This window comes from Lissotriton helveticus, chromosome 9 (genome assembly GCF_964261635.1).
Source record: "Lissotriton helveticus chromosome 9, aLisHel1.1, whole genome shotgun sequence".
Lineage (NCBI taxonomy): Eukaryota > Metazoa > Chordata > Amphibia > Caudata > Salamandridae > Lissotriton > Lissotriton helveticus.
In genome coordinates, this window is record NC_136070.1 from 110,771,510 (window position 1) to 110,795,390 (window position 23,881).

General features: G+C 43.3%; 1 protein-coding gene across 8 annotated transcripts in view; it reads right to left on the bottom strand.

The window, feature by feature from the left end:
* The window catches only part of LOC144780983 (uncharacterized), a 1,867,627-nt gene that overhangs the window by 957,816 nt on the left and 885,930 nt on the right, over positions 1 to 23,881 (bottom strand). For all 8 annotated transcript variants that reach the window (XM_078659579.1, XM_078659581.1, XM_078659578.1 and 5 more), the window contains 3 exons: positions 18,371 to 18,430; positions 17,400 to 17,468; positions 17,013 to 17,072 (listed from right to left, as the gene is read on the bottom strand). In XM_078659579.1, coding sequence (XP_078515705.1) covers positions 17,013 to 17,072; positions 17,400 to 17,468; positions 18,371 to 18,430 — 189 coding nt within the window. The remainder of the gene's footprint in view (positions 1 to 17,012; positions 17,073 to 17,399; positions 17,469 to 18,370; positions 18,431 to 23,881) is intronic.

Consider the following 23,881-nt stretch of genomic DNA (forward strand, 5'->3'; position numbering starts at 1 on the left):
AAATGTTTTCCCTTCTTTCTCCTATTTTTACTGACCTGTTTTTGTTGGCTTTACGACTCTGGGCGCTTTACCACTGCTGATCAGTAGTAAAGCGCATATGCTCTCGGTCTAAATTGTAATGGTGATTGGTTAATCCATGAGTGGCATATTTGATTTACTGTTAAGTCTATATAGTAAAGTGCACTGTGTGTGTCAGGGCCTGTAAATCAAATGCTACTTGTGTTCCACCCAAATGAGTAGCTCTGCAACCATGTCTCAGACCTGCCACTGCAGTGTCTATGTGGGCAGTTCTAAAACTGCGATGCCGAAGGCATCCCTAAGGTAGGCCCATGGAAGCCCCAGATGGAGGGTATTTGAAAGGTAGGGCATGTACTGGTGTGTTTTACCTATCCTGATAGGGAAATACTCCTAGTTTCGTGTTTCACTATTGCAAGGACTATCTCTCCTATAGGTTAATATTGGATCTGCCTTATAACCTCTTACAAGTGTAACTTCCAATTGGGAAGGCATGGAGATTTGAAGTTTGGGGTCCATGAACTCACAATTAGAAAATACTAGGCCTGGGCGGAGTTTGCGGAGTTTCCCTACACAGAACTCCGTGAAGTGACAAAAAAACTCAGCGGAGTTATGCAAGTGGCGGAGTGCAGTGCGAACTGCTGTTCGTGCTTATCTTCCTTCTGCTCAGGTAGATTTTCTACGCGAGCTGCAGCTTGTGGTAGACCAACTTACTGTTAGCGAGCGTGAGCGGGGCAAAAACTAAACTACACTACGCAGAGCTGAAGTTTCTACACTCAGTGAACTTCACGGAGTGCAGAAAACTCCACAAAATCCGCTCTGCAAACGGAGCAGAGTTCACCGTCCAGGCCTAAAAAATACATCATTTTGTGAAGTTGGTTTTTAAATTGCGAATTTGAAAATGACACTTTCAGAAAGTGGACATTTTCTTGCTTTATCATTCTGTGCCTATGCCTGCCTGTGAAATCCAAGTCTGAGGGAGGGTGACAATTGAGCTGTTTGTGCATTCACTCTAGACAGCTGATGTGTGCCCTGCAAATTCTGAAGGGCCATCACTAGGCTGATCGGTCTTTTTGAGGGAGTGACGGGAGGAGTTGTCACTGACATCTGAATAGGGCTATGACTGACCTCACACAAATCTGTCTCCACCCCCCGTAGTGTGCCTGGAGTCAGGTCAGGGAAAGGCAGGGTCCTATGCACTACAAAGATATTCCTTTAAGGTTTGCCTGTTTCAAAGGCAGAACTGGTAAAAGTACTGGAGTTGCTACACCATAACTTTTTAACACTCCTGAACTAAGAGGAGATTCTGCCAAAAAGAATAGCTGGAGAAGCTGTAGGAGGGGAACTGTCACTCAGCGTGTTGCTGTGTTGAGCTCGCCTACTGCTTATTGCATCTGTCGTGGGCAGTAAAAGAACTGGATTCTTGATTTCTGTATTCTGCTTGCCAGGGTTCTCCAAGGGCTTGTGTGTGCTTGCCTCTTGTTAAGACGTCTCTGGGCCATCAAATACTTCAGTTGCAGTTCCTGATCTCCTCTGCTGGGAGATCTGACCTGTTAAGTGGTGCCAATTCCAATTCCGGGCCCTTGGAGATGGTTTTGCTGCAAAGGACTCAAGAAAATCCACGCATTGACCTCCAGTACTTCTTTTTCCTGATGCAGCACCACAGTGCGGCTAGAAAAGCAATGCATCACTGTAGTGCAGCTGAAAAATCGCCTCAGTGCCTGCCGTGCAGCTGAATAATTGCCGCAGCCTAAGTCCCGAGCACCATCAAAGGCATCCATGGCACTCACTCTGACTACGACACAGGCCCTGCTATTCGGCTGAAGAAATGGATGCATCACCTGCTTCGGGGCTGGAAAATCGATGCAGTGCCAGTTTTGCCATGGCTGCATTGTCCCAGGGCATCCAGATTTTCAACGCATCGCACCTATGCACCAAGTTCTTCATTGTCATTGCCCAGCAGTAAGGAACCAAGGATGCATGTTGGAAGATTGATGCATCGCCTCCCCTCACAGTAATGGACCAGCACATTACCTTCCCTGACAGTAAGGAACCGATGCATCACTTCCCCATCACTGCAGTAAGGAATTGAAGCATCACCTCCTCTGGCACTAAGGAACTGATGCATCACATCCCTGGGAGTGAAGAACTGACGCATCACTTTGCTTTTCCGGCACCTCACCTCCCCTGAACCTGTTTTCGTCTTTGATTTTGATGCATCCCAGGTACTTTGTGATAAAAGTGACGCATCCATACTTTCCTTTTGAACCTTTTAAAAGTGATATCTTGATACGTGTATGTTGGACTTTTGTCATTTTGGTCCTGTTTTATTCAAATAAATATTAGTTATTTTTCTAAACTGCTGCGTTGTCCAGTGTAGTGTTTTCACAGGGTTACCGTGTGTGTATTGTACAAATGCTTTACACATTGCCCCTCAGATAAGCCTGACTCTTCATGCCAAGCTAAAGGGAGGTGAGCAGGGTTTATCATAGCTGTGCAATCCCCTTACCCTGACTAAAATAAGGGTCCCTACTTGAACAGAATGAAAAGCCATTGCCAATTAGAGACCCCCATTTCTAACACTAAGCCATGGCTTTCTTCATTTTATTGCTTAAATAGCCCGTGATACATGTTAAAAGGTATTTAGACATGCAGAGGCGGTTTCCAACATGTTGCTAGCGCCCGCAATTATGGTAATGCTGCACACATGTAACAGCCGTAACTATGGTAATGATGCATGAGTCCACGTGCAAATGGTCGCTCTAGTAATTAAAGAAACAACTGAGGAGTGCCATGCCAAAGGCAAAACATGAGCACGCATGTAATAGTGACCTACGTTCAGAATTACCCATATAGAAAACCTCTTTGGGTTGTATAGAAGGCCCTCACTCACCAATCTGGTCGGTGACATGCTTCATCATTGGGCCCCACTAGGAGTGGCCGAATGCCACCCTGGTGTGCTGCAACACCAGATTACTGCGGAGCTGGGTTTTTTGGAATGTGCAATGTGAATAAAGTGATTTAAAAATATCCAAATTGTGTAAAAAAAAGTTTTATTCGTTTTGCCAATTGGATATGTATAAAAGATGTGTAGGGTAAAGGACCTAAATTAAAAGTCCAGATTTACCCGTTGTGAGGTCAACATGTTTCAGCCTATGTGAAGGTAATTATACAGGCATTCGTCAGGACCAGTGAGAGTGTAGTGAGTCCCCAGCGGTATGGGCGCGCTAAGGCCCACCCTGACCTGAGGTCACTAGTGTTAAAAAGGAAATGTCCTATGTAAAAAAACACTAAATCAGGTTTCCGTTGTGATAGAGTGGAACCGAGTTTATTGGGGGCGCTAATGCTACAAGCGCCATGGGTCTCGGGAGGGAGGGGTGGTAGCGAAATGGCACACCGCCCATAAAGCTAGGCACCCGTTTGGCACCTGTGTATCCCTTGGTACCGGACCCTGTAGTAATTATGCTGAAGAAGCTAATTGCACAAATGCGCATCCCATTTGTCATTTGGTGGTATCCAAGAATATACATGTACCATGCCTACCACTGCTCCAGGGTTGGTATACTTAAAAAACAATCCATAATAGATATGAATGGTGCCTACCACTGCTGCAAGGGATGTTACACATACGCATAGGGATGTAGCCATGGAGGCTAACAACACATGATGATGCTTATGCTCGTTACAGACAAAGGGTATGAACTTGTGCCAGGATGCATCGCTCATGAGACTCACTGAACTGGAACTGTGTTCAAGACTTCTGTTGAGAGAGTTATCTTAACCTCCTCAGTAAGCAGAACAAAATCAGCAATTTGTACTGCTCTCCTGATGACTTTCACAAAATATGCTGTTTCCTCAATGGCAATAGTAGGGTTTGGAGAAGCAAGGACAATATCTAGAAAGGTGTTCTGAACACTGAAGATTGGCATAATTATCACCTTGATCAAAGGGATGTTTGTCTTCATCTAAAATGAACTCCTATCTTGAATAGCCAGTTTCATAATGAGCATATAACCTAAGTCTAGGAAGAGAAGCATGGACTTCAGAAGCCAATAAAACAACGAGTCTTTGATCAGCAACGTTGTAATTGAAGTCGATATGGAGTCAGTGGCATTGGACATGCAATGGTGGTGTTGAATTCAGCTCCAAGGATGGAGGTAGAGGCTCTGTGGAATACGGATTCAATAGAACCAGAGACGGCATCAGCATGGACCCTGGGACAAGGTCGAGAGGCACAGCTTCCATCCAGGTTGAATCTGCTGATGGGAGACCAGCTGGAGGCCATAGTGGATCCATGAGGACCGAAGGCGCTCCGGTGGGATCTGGTGAGGCACCAAAGGTCTTGCCCATAGCTAACAAGCTGATGAAGCTGATCTGGCATTGCCAACCGATCAAAAGAAATTTGACATGAGATCAGTAATGAAGCCAACTCCACTGCAGGAGAGATGCTTTGTGACTTAGAGTTGCTGGGTGCGCCATGCAACTCTGAATGGTTTGAGTTGCAAGATGTAGGTGAACCATATTGTTATGTTTTTTTGGATCCTCTTCTACTTTTCTAACTTTGATGAAGACTGGTCAAAAGAGCTACCTTTGGAGCAAGAGTACATTAAAACCCTCCACTTTGAACGGGATACCAACACCGTTTATTTATGAATGGGAGTGGAACTGTGACGTCCTCATTTTACAGTGAGTGAGCTTTGCCTCGTGGTCATGGATTGCCTTTTGGTTCATCTTGCCACATGACAAACTCAACTTCGAGTCATGGCCAGAGTCAATTACGTCACGTTTTGATATTAACTTGTATGTAGTGTGAATACACAGTAGAATTCTTTTTCTAAATACTGTTTTTGAAAATAAAAATACGTCCATTTTCGGCTGAAGTGTGCACAACAGAAATTCTGTTGTCTGTACCCTTTTTCTCTTCTAATATTGATTCTTTACTACAATCAATGAAACAATATCATTAGAATGTTATACTTATTCACTCGAACTTCTTTTTGTATTTAGACACAAGAAATTAATGCTCCTTGCAAATCTTCAATTGTTGTTGTAATGAGTTCCTTGTGAGCAACTGTATTTATGGCTGAACAGCCAGAGTCAAGGCACCTAAAGCAGAAGTCAGGAGGATTTATAACTGAGATCTGCTGGATACAGTCCTTACATAGGTTCAATAAAGTACTCTGTCATGGAGTCCGTGCACAGTCCGCCTGCCAAACTCAAAATCAGGCCCTTAGTCTCTTTAATGGAAGTTGAAATCTCTGATGAGGCAAGGTTGCAGGCTGTATCTGAGTAAGTACTCTCGAAGTTGGATAGCCTTTGGATGAGGTCCTGCATCAGCCATTGGTTTTGGCAGGTAGAGCTCCAAGTGGAAACATTCAAATTTGCATCCAAGGAAGTTGAAACTTAGTCTCTTTTTTGGAGCTCAGAACTAGTGGGACATGACTGTAGTCTGTATCTGATGATGAGCTCCATGAGGTCAGGTACTTTCTAACTGATGACCAGCGGATAAAGATTTGCTGCTGTAGAGAAGCTCTAAGCAGAAGAAACCTGTTTCTTCAACACAGTGAAGTCATGAGTTAGGTAAATTGTCTTCGGTCTTTGGTCCTGGTCCTATGCTTGGTTGGAACCTCAAGAACCTCTAAGTCCCTACTTCTTTGTTTTTAGAATTCTAGTTAGACACAGACAAGGGTCTATGTTAGGGACAGCACTTGGAGGTCACAACTCATTCCAGCAGAGGCCACCACCAGGGCCCAGTTCAAGCCCATTTGCTACCAAGGAAGTTCAAACTTAGTCTCTTTTTTGGAGCTCAGAACTAGTGGGACATGACTGTAGTCTGCATCTGATGATGAGCTCCATGAGGTCAGGTACCTTCTAACTGATGACCAGCAGATAATGATTTGCAGCTGTAGAGAAGCTCTAAGCAGAAGAAACCTGTCACAACTCATTTCAGCAGAAGCCACCACCAGGGCCCAGTTCAAGCCCATTTGCTACTGGTCAAGAGGGTGCTTCTGGAAAAGGTCCTCTACCACCTTTTTGTATCCGTATAGCCACACAGGAGGTCAGCCAGATGACCCTCGGAGTCCATCTCTGTCCTGGGCACAAGCGGGAGAAGGCAAACACCTTCAGGTTGCCTCACATGTCTTAACATCAGGTGCAGTTCTTCCTTCATTCTTCCAAAGGTACAGAAAGTGCAATGGGAGGGTGCCTTGGAGTACCAAATTTATGGTTGGCATTAGCTCATGGGTGAGGGTAATGGTTGGCTCTTCTCTAACCTCTGGGAAAAAGTTACCAGAGGCAACTCTACCCTCATGACTGGGACATGGAGCAGTACGGTGTCATGTGTCGAGCAACCAGGAGCTTCATGGCTCGCACTCTGATTGGCTTAGAAAGCATAATCTTGCAATCCGTGCAACTCCAAGCACTAAAGGCAAAATAAAGTGACAGACATAAAAAGACTTACAACTCACTAGTTCCTTTAGAGACATATTCCGAAAAAGTGGAGAAAAAAAGCACACTGGTTGAAGTCTTGATAAAAGGGTTGAAAAAATCTAGTCAAAAAATGACAGAGGGTAACTCAAAACGGATTCGAGCTAATGGCATGTAAAAGAAGGAACTGTGATCAGCGCACTGGGGCGGGGCCTATATAGGCACCACACACACCACTTCCGGTGCAGATGATGCTGCAATGCTGATGCGGAGCCGATCAATGCCACCTACCAGTGGGCAAGGAGACTCCTGGATCCAGTCTGATGCCTGTGGCATATTCTGAGGTATGGAATGTGCAGCTAGAAGTATCTATCAGATAATAAAGACGGAGAAACCCTTTATCCCATATGCAGAGCCTGTGCAGTGCCTGTGTGTCCACCCAAAGGTGTAGCTAGAGAAAAGCAGGCTCCTCCTCTGTGATCACTCAAAACTGGTTCTGGGATAGCTCCCCTTCAATCGTGTTTGGAGCCAACCTGGCTGGTAGGACAAAGGATTGCCTTCCCTAGGCCTTACCTTACATTTTTTTGTGACAGGACAGGCCCTTTACAAATTAATAAAGTTCCTGGGTCCACCCCTACTGAACCTCCTGCAAGGTGAAGAAAAACAACTCCCAGGCCATTGTTGCTGCTCAGGCAGCAGTTGTCACACCTTACTAACATCAAGCACTGGCTAGGGAGCTGCTATAGAGCTAAAGGAAATTAGTCTTGAGGCGCTTGAGTCAGCGAACTGTTAACTTTCAAAAAGTTACTTTTCCTAAATATTTATAAAAAATCCAACTTCTTCATTGAATTTGGCTTTTAATAAATATATGGTTGATCTATATTTTTAGCTGGTTCTAAACTTAAGATAGCAGAATTCATATTATAATCTGTACTCTAGTTTTCCTTAAAGGACAGTCAGAGTCTTCAACAGTGAAACTAACATTTGGGGCCTTGTCACAGTAAGAACATGGGAGCATTCAGTTCTATATGTCCCACTATTAAATGCTATGCACCATACCTTGTGTTCTCCAAGTTCTACATTCAGTTAACTTATTTATATTCAAAAGAAGAGTTTTCTGCTGCCTAAAGGGTTATTTGTCAGGTTGGGCTGCAGGTTTAAAATTCAACAGTCACACTACACCAGTAAGCTTGAAGCCAAGTTTTCTTTGTTACACTAGTCGATGGCACAATAAGTGCTGCTGTCCACAGGTGACATTTACTTCTCCATGCTACGGGAGTAGTTTCTACACCAGACACGGTGGCCTTGCTGGAGTGTTAAATATGTGAGTCGGGGATTAGTCATTACCTGTTTTAATAGTCAGAGCACATACACAAAAGTGCACAGATATTCAGAGTATAAAACCAGAAATAAAAGGTAGAAAAAATGGCGGTGACGTGCAAGAAGGGGCATTTTCTCACAAATCAGTATACAAATTCAATTTCCACGTTCTCCTTTGCTGAGTAGAGCCATGCTATGGGCTATTTTCTGTTGACATTTCACAAAAAAACTAACATGTAACATAAAAAGTGCAATAGCCCTTAATACTACTGTTAACAAGACAAACACCCTGTTTTGTATTAGGATGTATAATGGATGCACATTTTTAATTCGGACATGCACAATTTAATAAGGAATAGTTGCGAAATATACAGTGTGAAAACAAAACTGTGAATCACTGATTATAGTTGTTGGCGTGGAAATCCAAAATAGATAGAGCTAAGAATAATATCAAAGATTTGAAAAATCAATCCACAGATGAATTAATAACAGAAGATGAGGCAATAGAGCAGGAATTTGTTCATTTTTTCCAGGACCTATATAGGGAAGATTTAATACATAATGAAGATCAGATTGAATCTTTTTTTGATGATATAAATCTCCCACAATTGAGTGGGGAGAATAGATAGGAGCTATCGGCCCCAATAACATTAGAGCAAGTGTATAGCTCAATTAAGAATTTGAAAAAAAGTAAAGCAGCTGGCCCTGATGCTATACCAAATGAGAAATACAGTTTACTAAGGGAAACCTTGGGCCCATTTTTGTTGGATCTTTTTAATTCTTTATATATCTCAAAACAAGACTCCCCGCCATCATGGGATAGCGTAATTATAATCATCCTTCTGAACCTAATAAAAACCCAAGAATTTGTGAATCTTATCGCCCGATTTCTCTTTTGAACAGTGACTACAAAATGTTCACAAAAATCCTCAATAAGAGGTTGGAACGCATGATGGGAACAATTATTCACAGTGACCAAAAGAGATTTATGAAAGGGAGACATTTGGAGGATTTGACACACAAAGTAATTGCCACAGTAGATCTAGCCGTTGACCAAAAAAAAACCTATGTCTATAATAACATGTGATGCTGCAAAAGCATTTGACAGTGTCAATTGGCTATTTCTATATGAGGTGATCAGGCGTTTTAATTTGGGGGAAGTCTTTGGGTCAGCACTTAAAGCCTTATATAGGAACCATATTGCTCGGGTATTAGTAAATGGCGCTTTATCTAAAATGGTACAAATTGGAAGAGGGACAAGACAAGGTTGTCCACTCTCCCCATCTCTCATCAATATATACATTGAGCCATTGGCTATTAAGCTAAGGGCAAGTAAGGATATCCATGCTTTTTCCTGTAATAACTAGGTAAAAAAGATTGGGCTTTATGCTGACGATCTTATGATTTTCACCACCCAAATAGAATCATTATTACCTGTAATATGGAAATTATTAGATCATTTTGGTATGGTTTCAGGCTACGCCATAAACCCTCATAAAACGGAAATAATGCAGTGGAATACAAACTCACAAAGTGAGCTTGTTAAAAAGAGGATTAGATATCTGGGAATCGAGTTAATGCAAGGCCTGGCCTCATTAGTAAAGGTAAACTTTGATTTGGTTACCTCTAAGGTCAAAAAACAACTGCAGCAATGGGAAAACTTACCTTTATCCTTTTTCGGTTGATTAAACCTTATTAAAATGACAATTTTACCAAAGCATACCTTCATCTCTAATGCTATTCCATTAGAATTCAAGATAGAATGGATTAAAAAAGCATAGGGAGAATTGTCCAGTTTTATATGGGTCAGGAAAAGGCCTAGAATTGCATCGAAGAAATGTAAGGAAAGGAAAGAAAATGGAGGTATAGCAAGCCCTGACTTATTACAATATCAATCAATCAAACAATCAATCATAACACTTGTATAGCGCACTCCTCACCCGAAAGGGTCTCAAGGCGCTTGGGGGGGGGTCCGTTACTGCTCGAACAGCCAGGTCTTGAGTTGTCTCCTGAAGACGAGGTGGTCCTGGGTCAGCCGAAGGTGGATGGGGAGGGAGTTCCATGTCTTGGCCGCCAGGTAGGAGAAGGATCTGCCTCCGGCAGTGGCTCTTCGGATGCGTGGCACGGCGGCGAGGGCGAGGCTGGTGGATCGTAGCTGGCGAGTGGGCGTGTAGAAGGTCAGGCAGTCGTTGAGGTACTTGGGGCCCAGGTCGTGGAGAGACTTGTGTGCGTGGGTGAGGAGCCTGAACGTGATCCTCTTGTTGACGGGGAGCCAGTGCAAGTCCCTCAGGTGGCCGGAGATGTGGCTGCGACGGGGGATGTCCAGGATGAGTCGGGCGGAGGCGTTCTGGATGCGTTGGAGTCTTTTCTGTAGCTTGGCTGTGGTTCCGGCGTAGAGGGTGTTTCCGTAGTCCAGTCGGCTGGTGACGAGAGCCTGGGTGACCGTCTTCCTGGTATCGGTGGGGATCCATCGGAAGATCTTGCGGAGCATGCGAAGGGTGTGAAAGCATGATGAGGAGACGGCGTTGACTTGTCTGGTCATCGAGAGGGAGGAGTCCAGGATGAAGCCCAGGTTGCGTGCGTGGTCTGTTGGCTTGGGAGTGGTGTCCAGTGCGAGGGGCCACCAGGAGTCGTCCCAGGCGGAGGGCGATGGTCCAAGGATGAGGACTTCCGTCTTGTCTGAGTTCAGTTTCAGGTGGTTGTTCTTCAACCACTCGGCGACGTCTTTCATCCCTTCGTGTAGGCTGGTTCTGGCGGTGTCGCGGTCTCTGGTGAGGGAGAGGATCAGCTGGGTGTCGTCGGCGTAGGTGATGATGTTGAGGTGGTGTTGGCGTGCGATGGCTGCAAGAGGTCTCATGTAGGCGTTGAAGAGGGTGGGGCTGAGTGATGATCCTTGCGGAACGCCGCAGATGACTTCGGTGGCCTCGGATCGAAACGGGGGGAGGCGGACTCTCTGTGTTTTTCCGGCGAGGAAAGAGATGATCCACTCCAGTGCCTTCTCTTGGATGCCGATGTTGCTGAGGCGTTGAACTAGGGTGCGGTGGCAGACAGTGTCGAACGCTGCAGAGAGGTCCAGGAGGATGAGTGCCGCTGTTTCCCCGTTGTCAAGCAGGGCTCGGATGTCGTCGGTGGCTGCGATGAGGGCGGTCTCGGTGCTGTGGTTGGCTCTGAAACCGGACTGTGAGGGGTCGAGGCATCCGTTCATCTCGAGGAAGGCGGCAAGCTGTCTGTTGACGATCTTTTCGATGACTTTGGCAGGAAAAGGGAGGAGCGAGTTGGGGCGGAAGTTCTTGAGGTCGGTGGGGTCTTCTGTTGGTTTCTTCAGTAGGGCGCTGAGCTCGGCATGCTTCCAGCTCTCCGGGAAGGTGGCGGTGGTGAAGGAGGTGTTGATGATGTTCCGGAGTTGGGGTGCGATGGTGGAGTCGGCCTTGTTGAAGACGTGGTGGGGGCAGGGGTCGGATGGAGATCCGGAGTGGATGGTGTTCATCGTGCGGGCTGTGTCTTCGGTGGTCACCGTGGTCCAGGTGCGTAGGCTGGCGGTGGGGGGCATTGGTTTGACGGTTGGGTGCGTGGGTGGTGCGCCAAAGCTGTTGTGGATGTCGGCGATCTTGCGGTGGAAGAACGAGGCGAGAGAGTCGCAGAGGTCTTGTGAAGTAGAGATGTCGTTGTTGCCGGTGCTGGGGTTGGAGAACTCCTTGACGATGCTGAAGAGTTCCTTGCTGTCGTGGGCGTTGTTGTCCAGTCGTTCCTTCAGTGATTTCTTCTTGGTGGTGCGGATAAGCTGGTGGTGCTTGCGGGTGGCGTGTTTGAGGGCGGTCATGTTGTCTGTGGTCTGGTCGAGGAGCCAGGCTTTCTCGAGGGTGCGGCAGGTCTTCTTGGAGTACTTGAGTTCGTCGGTGAACCAGGAGGCCTTCTTGCTTCTGGGTCTGCTTGGGGGGTTCTTCAGTAGTGCGAGGTCGTCAGCGCAGGCGGTCAGCCACTGCGTGAAGTTGCGGGCTGCTTCGTTGGGGTCCGATGTGCTGGCGGGTGGGTTCTGGCTGAGGGAGGTGGTGAGCTGGTTGGCGGTGATTTTGCTCCAGCTCCTGTGAGGAACCTGTTGCGGGTGGTGGTGGGTCATGGTTCTTCTGAAGCTGAAGTGGACGCAGCTGTGGTCGGTCCAGTGGAGTCCGGTGGAGTGGCTGAAGGTAATGTGCTTGCTGGATGAGAAGACGGGATCAAGCGTGTGGCCGACGTAGTGGGTGGGGGTGTTGACCAGTTGCTTGAGTCCAAGGTTGGCGAGGTTGTCCAGCAGGGCGGCGGTGTTGCGGTCCTTGTTGTTCTCCATGTGGAAGTTGAGGTCCCCTAGGAGGATGTAGTCAGCGGAGGGGAGGGCGTGCGGGCTTATGAAGTCGGCGATGTCTTCGCTGAATTGAGTGCGTGGTCCCGGGGGTCTGTAGACAAGGGTGCCTCTGAGGGTCGTCTTAGGGTCGGTGTGTATCTGGAAGTGGAGGTGCTCGGCGGCGGAGAAGGTGTCCTCGGAATCGGTCGTGATGCGGATGGTGTTCTTGTGGACGATGGCAATGCCTCCTCCGGTCTGGTTGACGCGGTCCCTCCTGATGATCTTGTACCCGACCGGGATGGCGATGGCGATGTCAGGCGCTGAGGAGACGTTCATCCAGGTTTCCGTGAGGAAGGTGATGTCTGGTGATGTTGCGTCGAGGAGGTTCCCGAGTTCCACGGCGTGTCTGTGGACGGAGCGGGTGTTGATCAGGATGCACTTGAGGTGGTTGCTGCTGGTGCTTGGCTTGGCGGGTGCGGTGCAGGTTCGGAGGCAGGTGAACTTGCAGGTTTTGCAGGTGAAGGGTCCGTGGATGCGTTTCGGGGTGGCCCCGCAGCAGGCCGGGTTCCGGCCGGCATTGAGTGCGTTGAGGGTGACGGCGTCGTAGGTCTGTCGGGTCGTCTTGCATCGGCGGGGGCCAGGGGTCCTGGCGCTGGGTGCGGTCCAGGCGCGGACGGGCACAGACGGGCGCAGACGGGCGCAGACGGGCTTGCCTTTTAATTAGATTAAAGATTCTTTACGGGGCATGTAAACTATGGAGCCAGATCAGGAAGATATTACATATCCCTTATAGTTATCATGCGGCAATATGGCGCTCTCCAGGGACCCCCACATGCTTGCAATACACTGGCAATCCCATTAAGAATGAAAGGAATATTCAAATGGGGCCAACTATTGGAAGGGACACAATTAATTTCTTGGCAAAAGTTTCAAGAGACTACAGAAAACGCGGTCTCATGCTTTAAATACTGTCAATTGTTAAGTTGGGCTCGAACTTTGAAACAAGGGCAGAACTATAAGGAGACACTGGAGTCTAAAATTGCGTTGCAGCCAAGTTTTAAGAAAGAGATCTCTATGTGGTACTGGACACTGGTACAGTCAACAGATGACCCCAAAAGCAGGCAAGTGGAAATGTGGAGGAGGGAGTTGCCAGAGCTGGATCTAGAAGTGTTATGGCAAGTATCTATATCACATTTATGGGAATATGTGAAATCTGCCCCACTAGAGAAAAATCATCTTTTTACCATACATACATAAAGCGTATTGGACACCTCGAAAGTTGGCGAGACCAGGAGCCAGATGTAGCTCGCCAATTACCGGTCGGTAACGGCCGATTTCGGCCGTTACCGACCGGTATTTGGGAAATTACATGTAGGGGGCATAATATTTACAGAATCGGTACATTTACCGATTCGGTAAATTTACAGAATCGGTAAAATACCGAATCGGTAAATATACCGATTCTGTAAATCAATATGTAGGTGGCACTTTAACCAGTGCCACAGGCCCTTACCGAATCGTTATTTACTATGGAATACTATTTTTTTATTTTTTTGCATAGTTTTATATAGCGCGAACTAGACCCGAACCGAATCAGGTATCAGAGCGCTTTACATAGCACCAGTTACGTTACATGAGGACACACTTTCATTTTTTTAGGCACGGGGAGATTAAGTGATTTGCCCAGAATCACAGGAGGTTTTTGGCGTCGTTACCGAGACTCGAACCCAGATCCCCAGGTCCGAGGTCGAGCGCCTTAGCCGTTAGGCCAACCCCTCTCCATGGTAAATAACGAATTACAGTGTACATGCACATCTGTGTATGTACACCTGTGCCATGTGGCACACAGACAAGCCCTAAGGGCATGTCTGTGTGTCACATGGCACACAAGCCCAGACAGGGGTGCAACAGGGTGTCAAAGTGACACCCTGTCCCCCTTGTAAAATCGGTAATTTTACCGATTCGGTAATAGCTATTGAATCCTATGGGCTTCAAGGCCCATAGGAATCAATGGCAAATACCGATTTGGTAATTACCGAATCGGTAATTACCGAATCTTACAGATTCTGTATTTTTAGCGAATTATTTACCTACATAGCAATTACCGAATCGGTAAAATTCAGTATTTACCATTTTGTAAATTGCTATTACCTACATCTGGGCCTAGGTTCTCAAATGGTGAGGAAATGCCAGAAATGTGGAGAACCGAATGCAGATGAAGCGCACATGTTTCGGTGGTGTCCGTCTATTCAAGAATTTTGGCAGGAAGTAGGGGATGTCCTGTCAGAACTGGTGGGTCAAGAAGTTAAGGTGAGTTTGGCATTGGTTATTTTCGGAGTAGTCACTGAAGAAGAGCATATTGGTAATATTTCTAAATGGTTAAAGGCTCTTATTTTTGTTTTGATATTGTTAGCACGTAGAGAATTATGTATTAAGTGGATTCTAAATGTCCCTCCTGTAGAGTCTGAATGGATAAATTCAATTCATAGGATTGCATGAATGGACAGGGCAATGCGACCTAACAAGAGGACAACATTTTGGAGTGTGTGGGATAATTGGGCAGAGACCGCCTCCTGTTTAGTTTAGTATAGTTGGAAAGTTTAGTCCCTACTCCTCTTCTTTCCCTTCTCCTCTCCTTCCCTCTCGGACCTTTCCTACTGCACTCTCTCCTTCCCCTTTTGTCTTTTTGTTCTTTATACTCTTAATTTGTGTCCCCTGTTTAAGATTTAATATTAAGTTTCTATAATAGAGAAAAATGTTAAAGGTTAATTCAATGATTAAGTATCAGTAAACACAGGTTATTCTCTGGCTACAGGGGAGATCAAGAAAGATTTGCAACACCTGGAAGAGAATCTAAGTACGCGCCTGTGATAAGGTAGATAAGAGAAAACCGTCCATGTAATGAAGAGAACGGTGAGGGTAACATCGCCTCCTGCGGGAGTGAGCAGGTTCCTTTCTGCAAGGGAAGTGAAGGTATTTGGGCGGTAAACTCATATATTCTCCATCAGTATACTGATTAAACATATGAGGACAAAAAAAACCTGTGAATCACTGATTATAGACAGCAACATGCTAGTTCCTGTATGGACAGGTGGTGAACAATTATACAAGATTATTACTTTAGAGAAAGATACAACCCGTGCGAACCAGCAGCATGCCTCCCTTCACACACAGGAGTGTAAATGAGCGGGTGACATTGGCACCAATCCATCCAAACTGTAGACTCCTTAACTTTATGAGAGTATCAAAGAAATGTGTTTCCAGAAGTGGCTCTAAAAGAACCAGCTGTGCACCTTCTTCGGTTTTGCAGCACAAGCCTTGGGTCTAAAGAAAGAATGCTAGAACGGTTACGAAATCTCTTTTGTGCAAATATGTACTCAATGTCCTTATTCAGGTTTCTAGGAGGGGAGTAATATAGCCCAAGATTCATCATGCTCCTCTTTTGCGAGTCCTTAATAGCGATTATTAAGGAATCGCTATTAAAGACTCGCAAAACGGGATGCATGTAGAAATCGCAAAATTTATAGCGATTTCTACTGCTTCCTTATTTGCGATTCACTAAGTGCTAATCGCAAATAAGGAAGCGATTTCAAGGGTGCCAGGGTGTCCAAAGGACACCCTGTAGCACCCCTGAAATGGTGATTTACACTGGTGTTGCGCACACACATGTCCAAAGGACATGTGTGTGTGTAACATCCAACTTGGAAAAATGCACTCAAGTGCATTTTTCTAAGTTTTCGCTATTTACCACGAAGTCAGACTTCGCGGTAAATAGCGGCCAAAAATTGTGAATTCGCAATTCTAAAATGGTTAATGAATTGTATTTAAGGAATCTCAAATAGAGATTCCTTAAATACAATTCCTCGCAATTTAGCGATTTTAAAATGTGCGATTTTTGCATTTGGGATGATGAATCCCAAATGCAAAAAAAGCGCTCGCAAAGGGCCAGATTCGCAGAATCTGGCCCTTTGCGATCCGAATTTTGCTTCATGAATCTGGCTGATACTTTCTAAACGTTTTTGCCACGGTTGGCTCTACAGGGAAAATGGACACAGAGAAAACCATTTAACCCTCATTGTGTATATGCCATGTTCTGTACAGATCTCATGTAAACTCCCAGAGTCCCATTACCATAGTGCTACACTGAATGTTCACTATGAGGTCCAACACATCTCAAGTCTTCTGTGTACTGGTGTGTATTACAGACTGTAATATCACAGTGAAAACTGTCCTAAATTATGAGTATTGAATTACAGACATAAATGAGGAAAATACTGTTCATAGAAAAGGGCTCAAAAGCAAGGCAAATGAAAAATAAATCATGTACAAATGGAACATGGCAGAGAAGGGATGGGAGGATACTCTGAGGGATTCCTCTGAAGAGCTGAAAAACAGGTTAAACTGAATAGTAACAAAGCACATTGATAGTTGACAAAAGTTGAATAACCTACGAAATAGGGAGAGGGTAACTTGCCGAGTGAAATGCAGGTATGGAATGTTTTTTGTTGAGGGATAGATGCAATGCACATCCTTAGACATTTGCTTGTTAGAGAAGCTAAATTGGTTGAGTGGAAAGACCTAAAATAATAGCTCAAACCCTGGCATGCAGTATATATAAAAGAAAACAAAGGAGGAAAAGCAGTATAATAAGAAGAAGGCAAAATGAAGAAGAAGTAAAGAAGCATTTCTGTAGTTCAATCAGTAGGCAAGCATAGTTCAACTGTTGACAGACCTGTACACTGTTTCCAACCCTTGTTTGGCACTCATTGAATATGAAATCCTTCGCTATTCAGACCTGCTTTGGATCAGATAATCTTGAGGCAGGTTTTGCCAGCCATAATGATGTAACTCTAAGACGTTACTCATGGGACTCAATAATAGAGACACAAATGAAGGCATTTTTCAATACATATCTGGTGCGGAATGTAGTTACCTTTTCAAAGGTGGATTCTTCTAATGACTGGCTGTCTTTAGGGACATCTTCAGCTGGTTCCTAGAAGAGAACAAAAATCCAGTTATACTTTCTATCAATACGGAATACCTTCTCACCTTTTGTGCATTGCCTTCTCAATTTCAAATATCTTTACCTGATATAAATATTGATTGATAAAATACCCAATTGTATTGTTGATGCAGGATGTTGTCAGCAATCTAAAGTAGGCAAATCTTTTGTTTTCACTCTTATTCATTTTTGGGGTTTTAGAATAGATATTTTCAATATGTTATTGATCTCTTGCAGTCCAGATGATAATCAAGGTGTTCCTTCAGTACATTGGGAAATGACTAAGGTAGGAAAAATGCAAGATAAGCAAACACTTACTTCATGAGCGTCAGTAGCTACTTTAGCTAATAAGACCTCTTCACATATTTGAGAACAGGGTGATGGCCCCTAAAAGTAAAACAGAAAGTTAGACTTTATTTATCAATTGAAAGATATGTATATTATACAGAGTTGGTATATGGCTTTTGTAGTTTCATATGTCGCTTTGGAAAATGCGTCTAATTTATGGGATTGATGAGATAACCAAAACAGCCTACATCATCAGGAATACCATGGTCCAGCTCTGGGGATACCTTTAATGCATTGTGGCATCAGTAGTCATGATATTAGTATACTTCAACTTGACTAATTGTGCTTAAGTTATACTTCTAAGTTACAATGGTCTGTAGAAAAGAAAGCTGGACTAGAATATAGTGTTCATGATGGCCTCTTTTAACATTGTAGAAATCATCACTAACATGCGAGTTGATAATTGATCGATGGGAAACGTGGAGAGAAATGTCACAAAACGAATGCAAGGAATGCAAGAATGAAGCACACCTGAAAAATAGTAGTCACTAAAAGAAAGATAATCCTCTTAGTCTGATTAACGAATTGGGCTGATAATCGTAGTGAAAGTATATATAATATACTATTTGTGCTAATGGTAGAGGCATTATATGTTGGAAATACAGCATTCCCTGACACTTGCATATCAGTAAACACAGCATGGCCAGTGATGGAACAGCTAATAATGGCTTTCAAATTCAAGTTTTCAAAAGAATATTTTAAACCAGAAGGTATACCTCTCTATAGGCTACAGTATAAATAGATCAGGAGTCTATTGGTAAGGCCGGTCTCGGACTCATGGACAGTGTGGAAGGTTACTAGATTTCCACAGGCATCTCCTGTTGGGTAGAAAGCAGGACTGCTTTCCAGCCTGGCTTGATTCCTTAAAGAACGGTCAAGTGACTACCTGGTGGACTGGACAATTATAAGCTTTTTCTAAAACATTGTTAGAAAATATTTACTTTTTCAGTGGCAGGTTCTTCAGAAGGCTGGTCTCCTTTGTGTCCATCTTCAGTGGGCTTCTAATAGAAAACAAAACAAAAATATTCACTGCAAATATAAAACAATCATTTAAACAAGTTGGTTACTTCAAACACTAAAAACATGTATGCAAATGCCTAAATACAGTAAGTCAGATGCTCACTTTTATTTGAGCTCGTAAATCCGATTTCTCAGTGCAAATATGTTATGTTATATGACTTTTTTTTTTTTTTTTGATTTCAAGAAAATTTTATTGAGAAAGAAGTGATAAAGAGTAGAAGGAAAAAAATACAATCCAAGTGATACAATTAATGCAAGAGAAGTATACAATCAGGGGCTAAGCTTGAGAAAAAAGAAACAAAGTAAATGCATAGAAAATTAAAAATAGTCTGTAATGTAGCATAGCATTCGATAGATAAAAGCCACCATCAAAGCACTAAACAACCATATCACTATCAAATGTGGAGGTGGGGACAGGGGATGAAATAGAATAAAAGAAAAGAGGAAAGGAGAGAGAGAGCAGAGAAAAGAGGAAAGGGAATAGAGGACAGGAAAGAGAAAAAAGAAAAAGAGAAAAGAAGAAAAAAGAGAAAGGATACCCACAGGACTAACAAACCCAGAAACTTATAAGACAACATTCAGACAGACAGATCAAAAGGAAACTGAGGAACCAACCCTTTGGAGGACAACTCCATATAATCATCCAAAGCTTTCCAAACCCCACTAGATATAGATGGAGAAAGGTGAGCTCGATCAACCGACGTGTGAGCACTGCGTAAAAAGGAAACCCAAGCCCACCAAGTATGATAGGAAACCAAAGAGAAGGATTTCCACTCCATTAGAATGATTTTCACTGCAACAGAGAGGAGAAGATCCATCAACTGTAATTCCAATGGATCCAATGGGAGAGGAGTAGGGGCAGCCAGTGGGCCCAATAAAATTAAAGGGAAAGAGAGTTGAAACTCAATACCAAAATAAGAGAAAGGTGTTTATGAATGAGGTTCCAAAAAGGTTGAAGCAAAGAGCACCCAAAAAACATATGATGAAAATCACCTGGCAACAAACCACAACTCCAGCATAGGTTGTCATCTTTAAGACTTAGCGAGTGAAGACGCACAGGCGTCCAATGGAGGAGATTAATAGAGAAAAACTTAGATTGCATCACAGACGGAGCAATTTTATGACGAAGAGAAAGTTTACCAATTAATTGCCAAGTCTCAGATGAAATATGATCCGTAATGGCAGGATCAAAATGATGTAACCATTTTTGTTGGGCAACCGTCTGAGCAGGTAGAGAAGCAGATGACAAAAATTTATAAATTTTGGAGGCGACGTGACCAGATTTAATCCAAATATGAAAAAGTGAGATGGTAGCAGAGGTAGGATGAAGACGAACTTTGGCAAGGGCCACTTTAATTTTAAGAAAAGTATAAAAATCAAGATTCGTTAAAGAATGCTTTTGAGCCAGGGTGGAAAAAGGTAAGGGCTCATCAGAAGCATCATATAAATGTTTAACAAGAGAGACCCCTTTAGCTGCCCAATAAGACATGAGGTTGGGAGTAATGGTGAGTTTAATTTTGGAATTCCGCCAGATAGAAGACCACCTAGTTTTATGTAAAGGGATTGCCACCTTCTTGTCTATTTTCCTGACCGCCGCAATTGTATCAAGAATGATAGAGCGAGAAAACAGGATATGCAAGTTAGATGCCGTGCAAAAAGAAGCAGTAGGCAAAGGGGATGCTAGTTCTTGTTCTATGAGCAACCAAGAGGGAACATGAAGAGATGGAGGAGAGAACCATAAAGCACCTTGAGAGGCCAGAAAGGCAGTTTGGTATTTTTCCCAATCAGGAAAATTGCAACCCCCCATATCACAAGGACGACGCAGAAATTTGTATGCAATCCTAGCACGTTTGTCATTCCACAGAAATTTAGAAGTCAAAACATCGATTTCGCGAAAAAAGGAATCTGATAATTTAACCGGAAGCATGGATGAAATAAAATTAACAATTGGCGTGATCATCATTTTAAGAGTCTGGAGGCGACCCCACCATGAAATATGTTTCGGAGACCATGTATCCAAAAGACGGCGGACTTTAAGGAGAGTCTGAGATTCATTATAAGCAATGGTGGCATAAAGAGTAGAACAGAAAGAAATCCCTAAGTATTTTAGGTGTGTAGACTGCCACTTAAATCCCGCTGAGCCGATATGAGAAGGGAAACAAAAGGCATTCAAAGGGAACAATTCCGTCTTATCCTTATTTAAGGTATAACTTGAAACCGATGAAAAGAGGGAAATGGTATCTGAAATAGCAGGGATTGCTATGGCAATATCGTCTGAAAAAATAAGAACATCATCCGCGTATGCAGCAGTTTTAATACGGTGAGGCCCGAAAGGAAAACCTTTAATATCAGGGTGTAACTCAATCAATCGAAGAAGAGGATCAATAGATAGTAAAAATAAAAGTGGGGATAAAGGACATCCCTGTCTAGTGCCCTGGCGAAGAGTAAAAAACGACGACGTAGCGCCATTAACTCTAATGTTAGCTTTAGGTTGAGAATATAAGGCCATTATCATATTAATGAAAGAGTCGCCAAGGTTGTGCGCGCATAAAACAGCACGAAGAAATGGCCAAGATACCTTGTCGAAGGCCTTTTCCGCATCAAGGGCCAAGGCCGCGGCAGGAAGTTGAGATCTTTTGGCAGCACCGAGAATATGACAAAAAGTGCGTACATTGTCTTGCGCAAGACGACCTTTCACAAAACCCGTTTGAGAAGAATGAACAAGATGAGGGATAAAGGATTCCAATCTTTTTGCCAAAATTTTTGCAAAAATCTTAGCTTCCATGTTGAGGAGAGAAATAGGACGGATGTTTTTGGGATCTGAATGATCTTTCCCTTCTTTCGGGATCACTACTATAGTAGCTTCAGCAGCCGTACCCGAAACCGACCCATCCTTAACAAAAGAGTCAAAGAGAGATTGTAATTTGGGAACAAGCGTAGGGAGAAAAGTTTTATAAAATAAAATTGGATAACCATCAGGGCCTGGAGCCTTCCCAGAACGAGTAACTTTAATTGCAGAAACAATTTCCTCGGGGGAAATAGGCTTATTTAAGAAGGTACGATCATCATCAGAGACCGACTGAATCGGGACCGAATCTAAAAAAGCCTGACACCGGTCAAAAGAGGAATCATTAGAAGGCGTATACAGCTTATTATAAAAGTCACGAAACACTTCAAGTATTTCTCCTGTTTGGAATTTTTTAGAACCTGTGTGATCCGTGATATACGAGATTTGCGAGGACTTAAAAGAGGAATCCTGAAATTTTAATGTAGCAGCCAAAATCTTCCCAGCCCGATTTTTTAACAACAACTTCTTGGATTTCTGTGCTTGCACACCAATATGAGCTCTGTTAGTAACAATAGTATTATATTTGTACTTTAGTTGTTTTATGAGCTGTAAACAATATGAATCCTTAGATTGTCTAAAGGTGGCTTCCAGAGTTTTAATTTGAGATGATAAATCTATAAGCTCCTTTTTAATATCAGAATTCCGTTTGGACATACATTTAATCACTTGACCACGGAAAGTGCATTTAAATGAATCCCATAGAACGATTGGGGAAGAGACAGAGCCTTCATTTTCATGAAAAAAAGTATCTATAGCTTTAGAAAACTCATCAACCTGAGAAGCATCATGCAAAACTTCGGTATTCAATCTCCATGAACGAGCGCGCGATTGAGGGGCAAAGGAGGACAGAGTAAAAGTGACCGCCGATTGATCAGAAATCAAAATAGGATGAATAAGCGGAGAAGAAGAGGAGGAAACAAGAGAAGAATGAACCAGGAGATAGTCAATACGAGAGAAGGAAGAATGAGGCGAAGAGAAGAAAGAAAAATCGCTACCAGTGGGATTATGGAGACGCCATAAATCCTGAAGATGAGTAAAGGAACACATATTAAGCATTTGTTTGTGAGATTTAGGAGGACGAAACCTAAATGCAGAGTTCCTGTCTAAAAGAGGGTCCATTGGTAAATTAAAATCTCCGCCTACAATAAGATTGCCAGAGTGCGGGGTGTCATTTAATTTTTGGGTAACCGATTTCCAAAAGGTCGGATCATCAACGTTGGGAGCATTGAGATTCATCACGTATAATTCATGTTGTCCATCCGAAAACTTAGATAATAGCCAACGACCCTCAGAATCATGATCAGAAGAAAGTATAGATAAACCAGAATTTCTTGAAACTAATGTAATAACCCCATTTCGTTTGCCAGAGGCATCAGAACAGCAGACATCCGAAACCCATTCCTTCTTCAAAAACAACGCCTCTCTGCTTGTGACCTTGGTCTCTTGAAAAAGAACTAGGTCAGCAGACAGAGATTTGCAATAATCTAAGACTTTGGACCTCTTCACTGGATGATTCAAACCCTTAACATTAAGGGATAGAACATTTAAACCCGGCATGGAAATACATAGTGATAAAGAAAAGACGACATGGATGACAAAAAAGGAGCAACCACATACAACCAAGGAACCAATCTTCAATCTTAAAAAACACGGAGGGAGAAGCCATGTGGGGAAACCAAGACAAAGAGGAAAGAAGAGAAGAAGAAAAGAGAAAGGAAAGGAAGGAGAGAGGAAACAGGAGGGGAGGCCTAAAAAAGACCAACATCATACTAGGGAGAACGTGGAAGAGGGCGAGTAAGAAACCCGTACCAGGAGGAAAATTAATTGATAGCACTAGCCCCAAAATATATCAAGCTGATAGCAGTAAAATAGAAATTGGTAACAGACAAAAGTAACACCGCAAAGCCGCTAGATAATGTAAATAGGCCTAATGTAACTAAGAAAAATGTATCATCACGTATAGTTAGCAGTCTATTATCAAGAGACATATCTATAGTAATGAATACTGTCAGGAAAACTGATTAGACACAACAAAAGCATGAGGTAACTCATGAACAGTAGATAAATGCATGACGATCAATATGCATGTCCTAAAAATAGAAACATAGTTAATGAACAAACTATAACTGTATATAAGAACAAAGTATCTCCGAAGTGGAATTAGATAGGAAAGAAAAGAAGAAAGATAGCGGAATAAAAAGAAAAAGAAATATAGAAAACGACACATATGAGAAGACACAAGGTAACTATGAAGATATAAGCGTTAAGAAAGGAGAAAAGTGACTTAAAATAAACAGTGACCGACAGCGAAATATATCAAGCTGATAGCAGTAAAATAGGGATTGGTAACAGACACAAGTAGCAACACCAAGCAGCAAAATAATGTAAATAGGCATAATGTAACTAAGAGAATTGTATAATCACATATAGTTAGCAGTCTAATATCAAGAGACATATCTATAGTACTGAATACTATCAGAACAACTGATTGGAAACAACAAAAGTATGAGGTAACTTATGAACAGTAGATGACTGCAGAACGATCAATATGCATATTCTAAAAATAGAAACATAGTCATTGAAC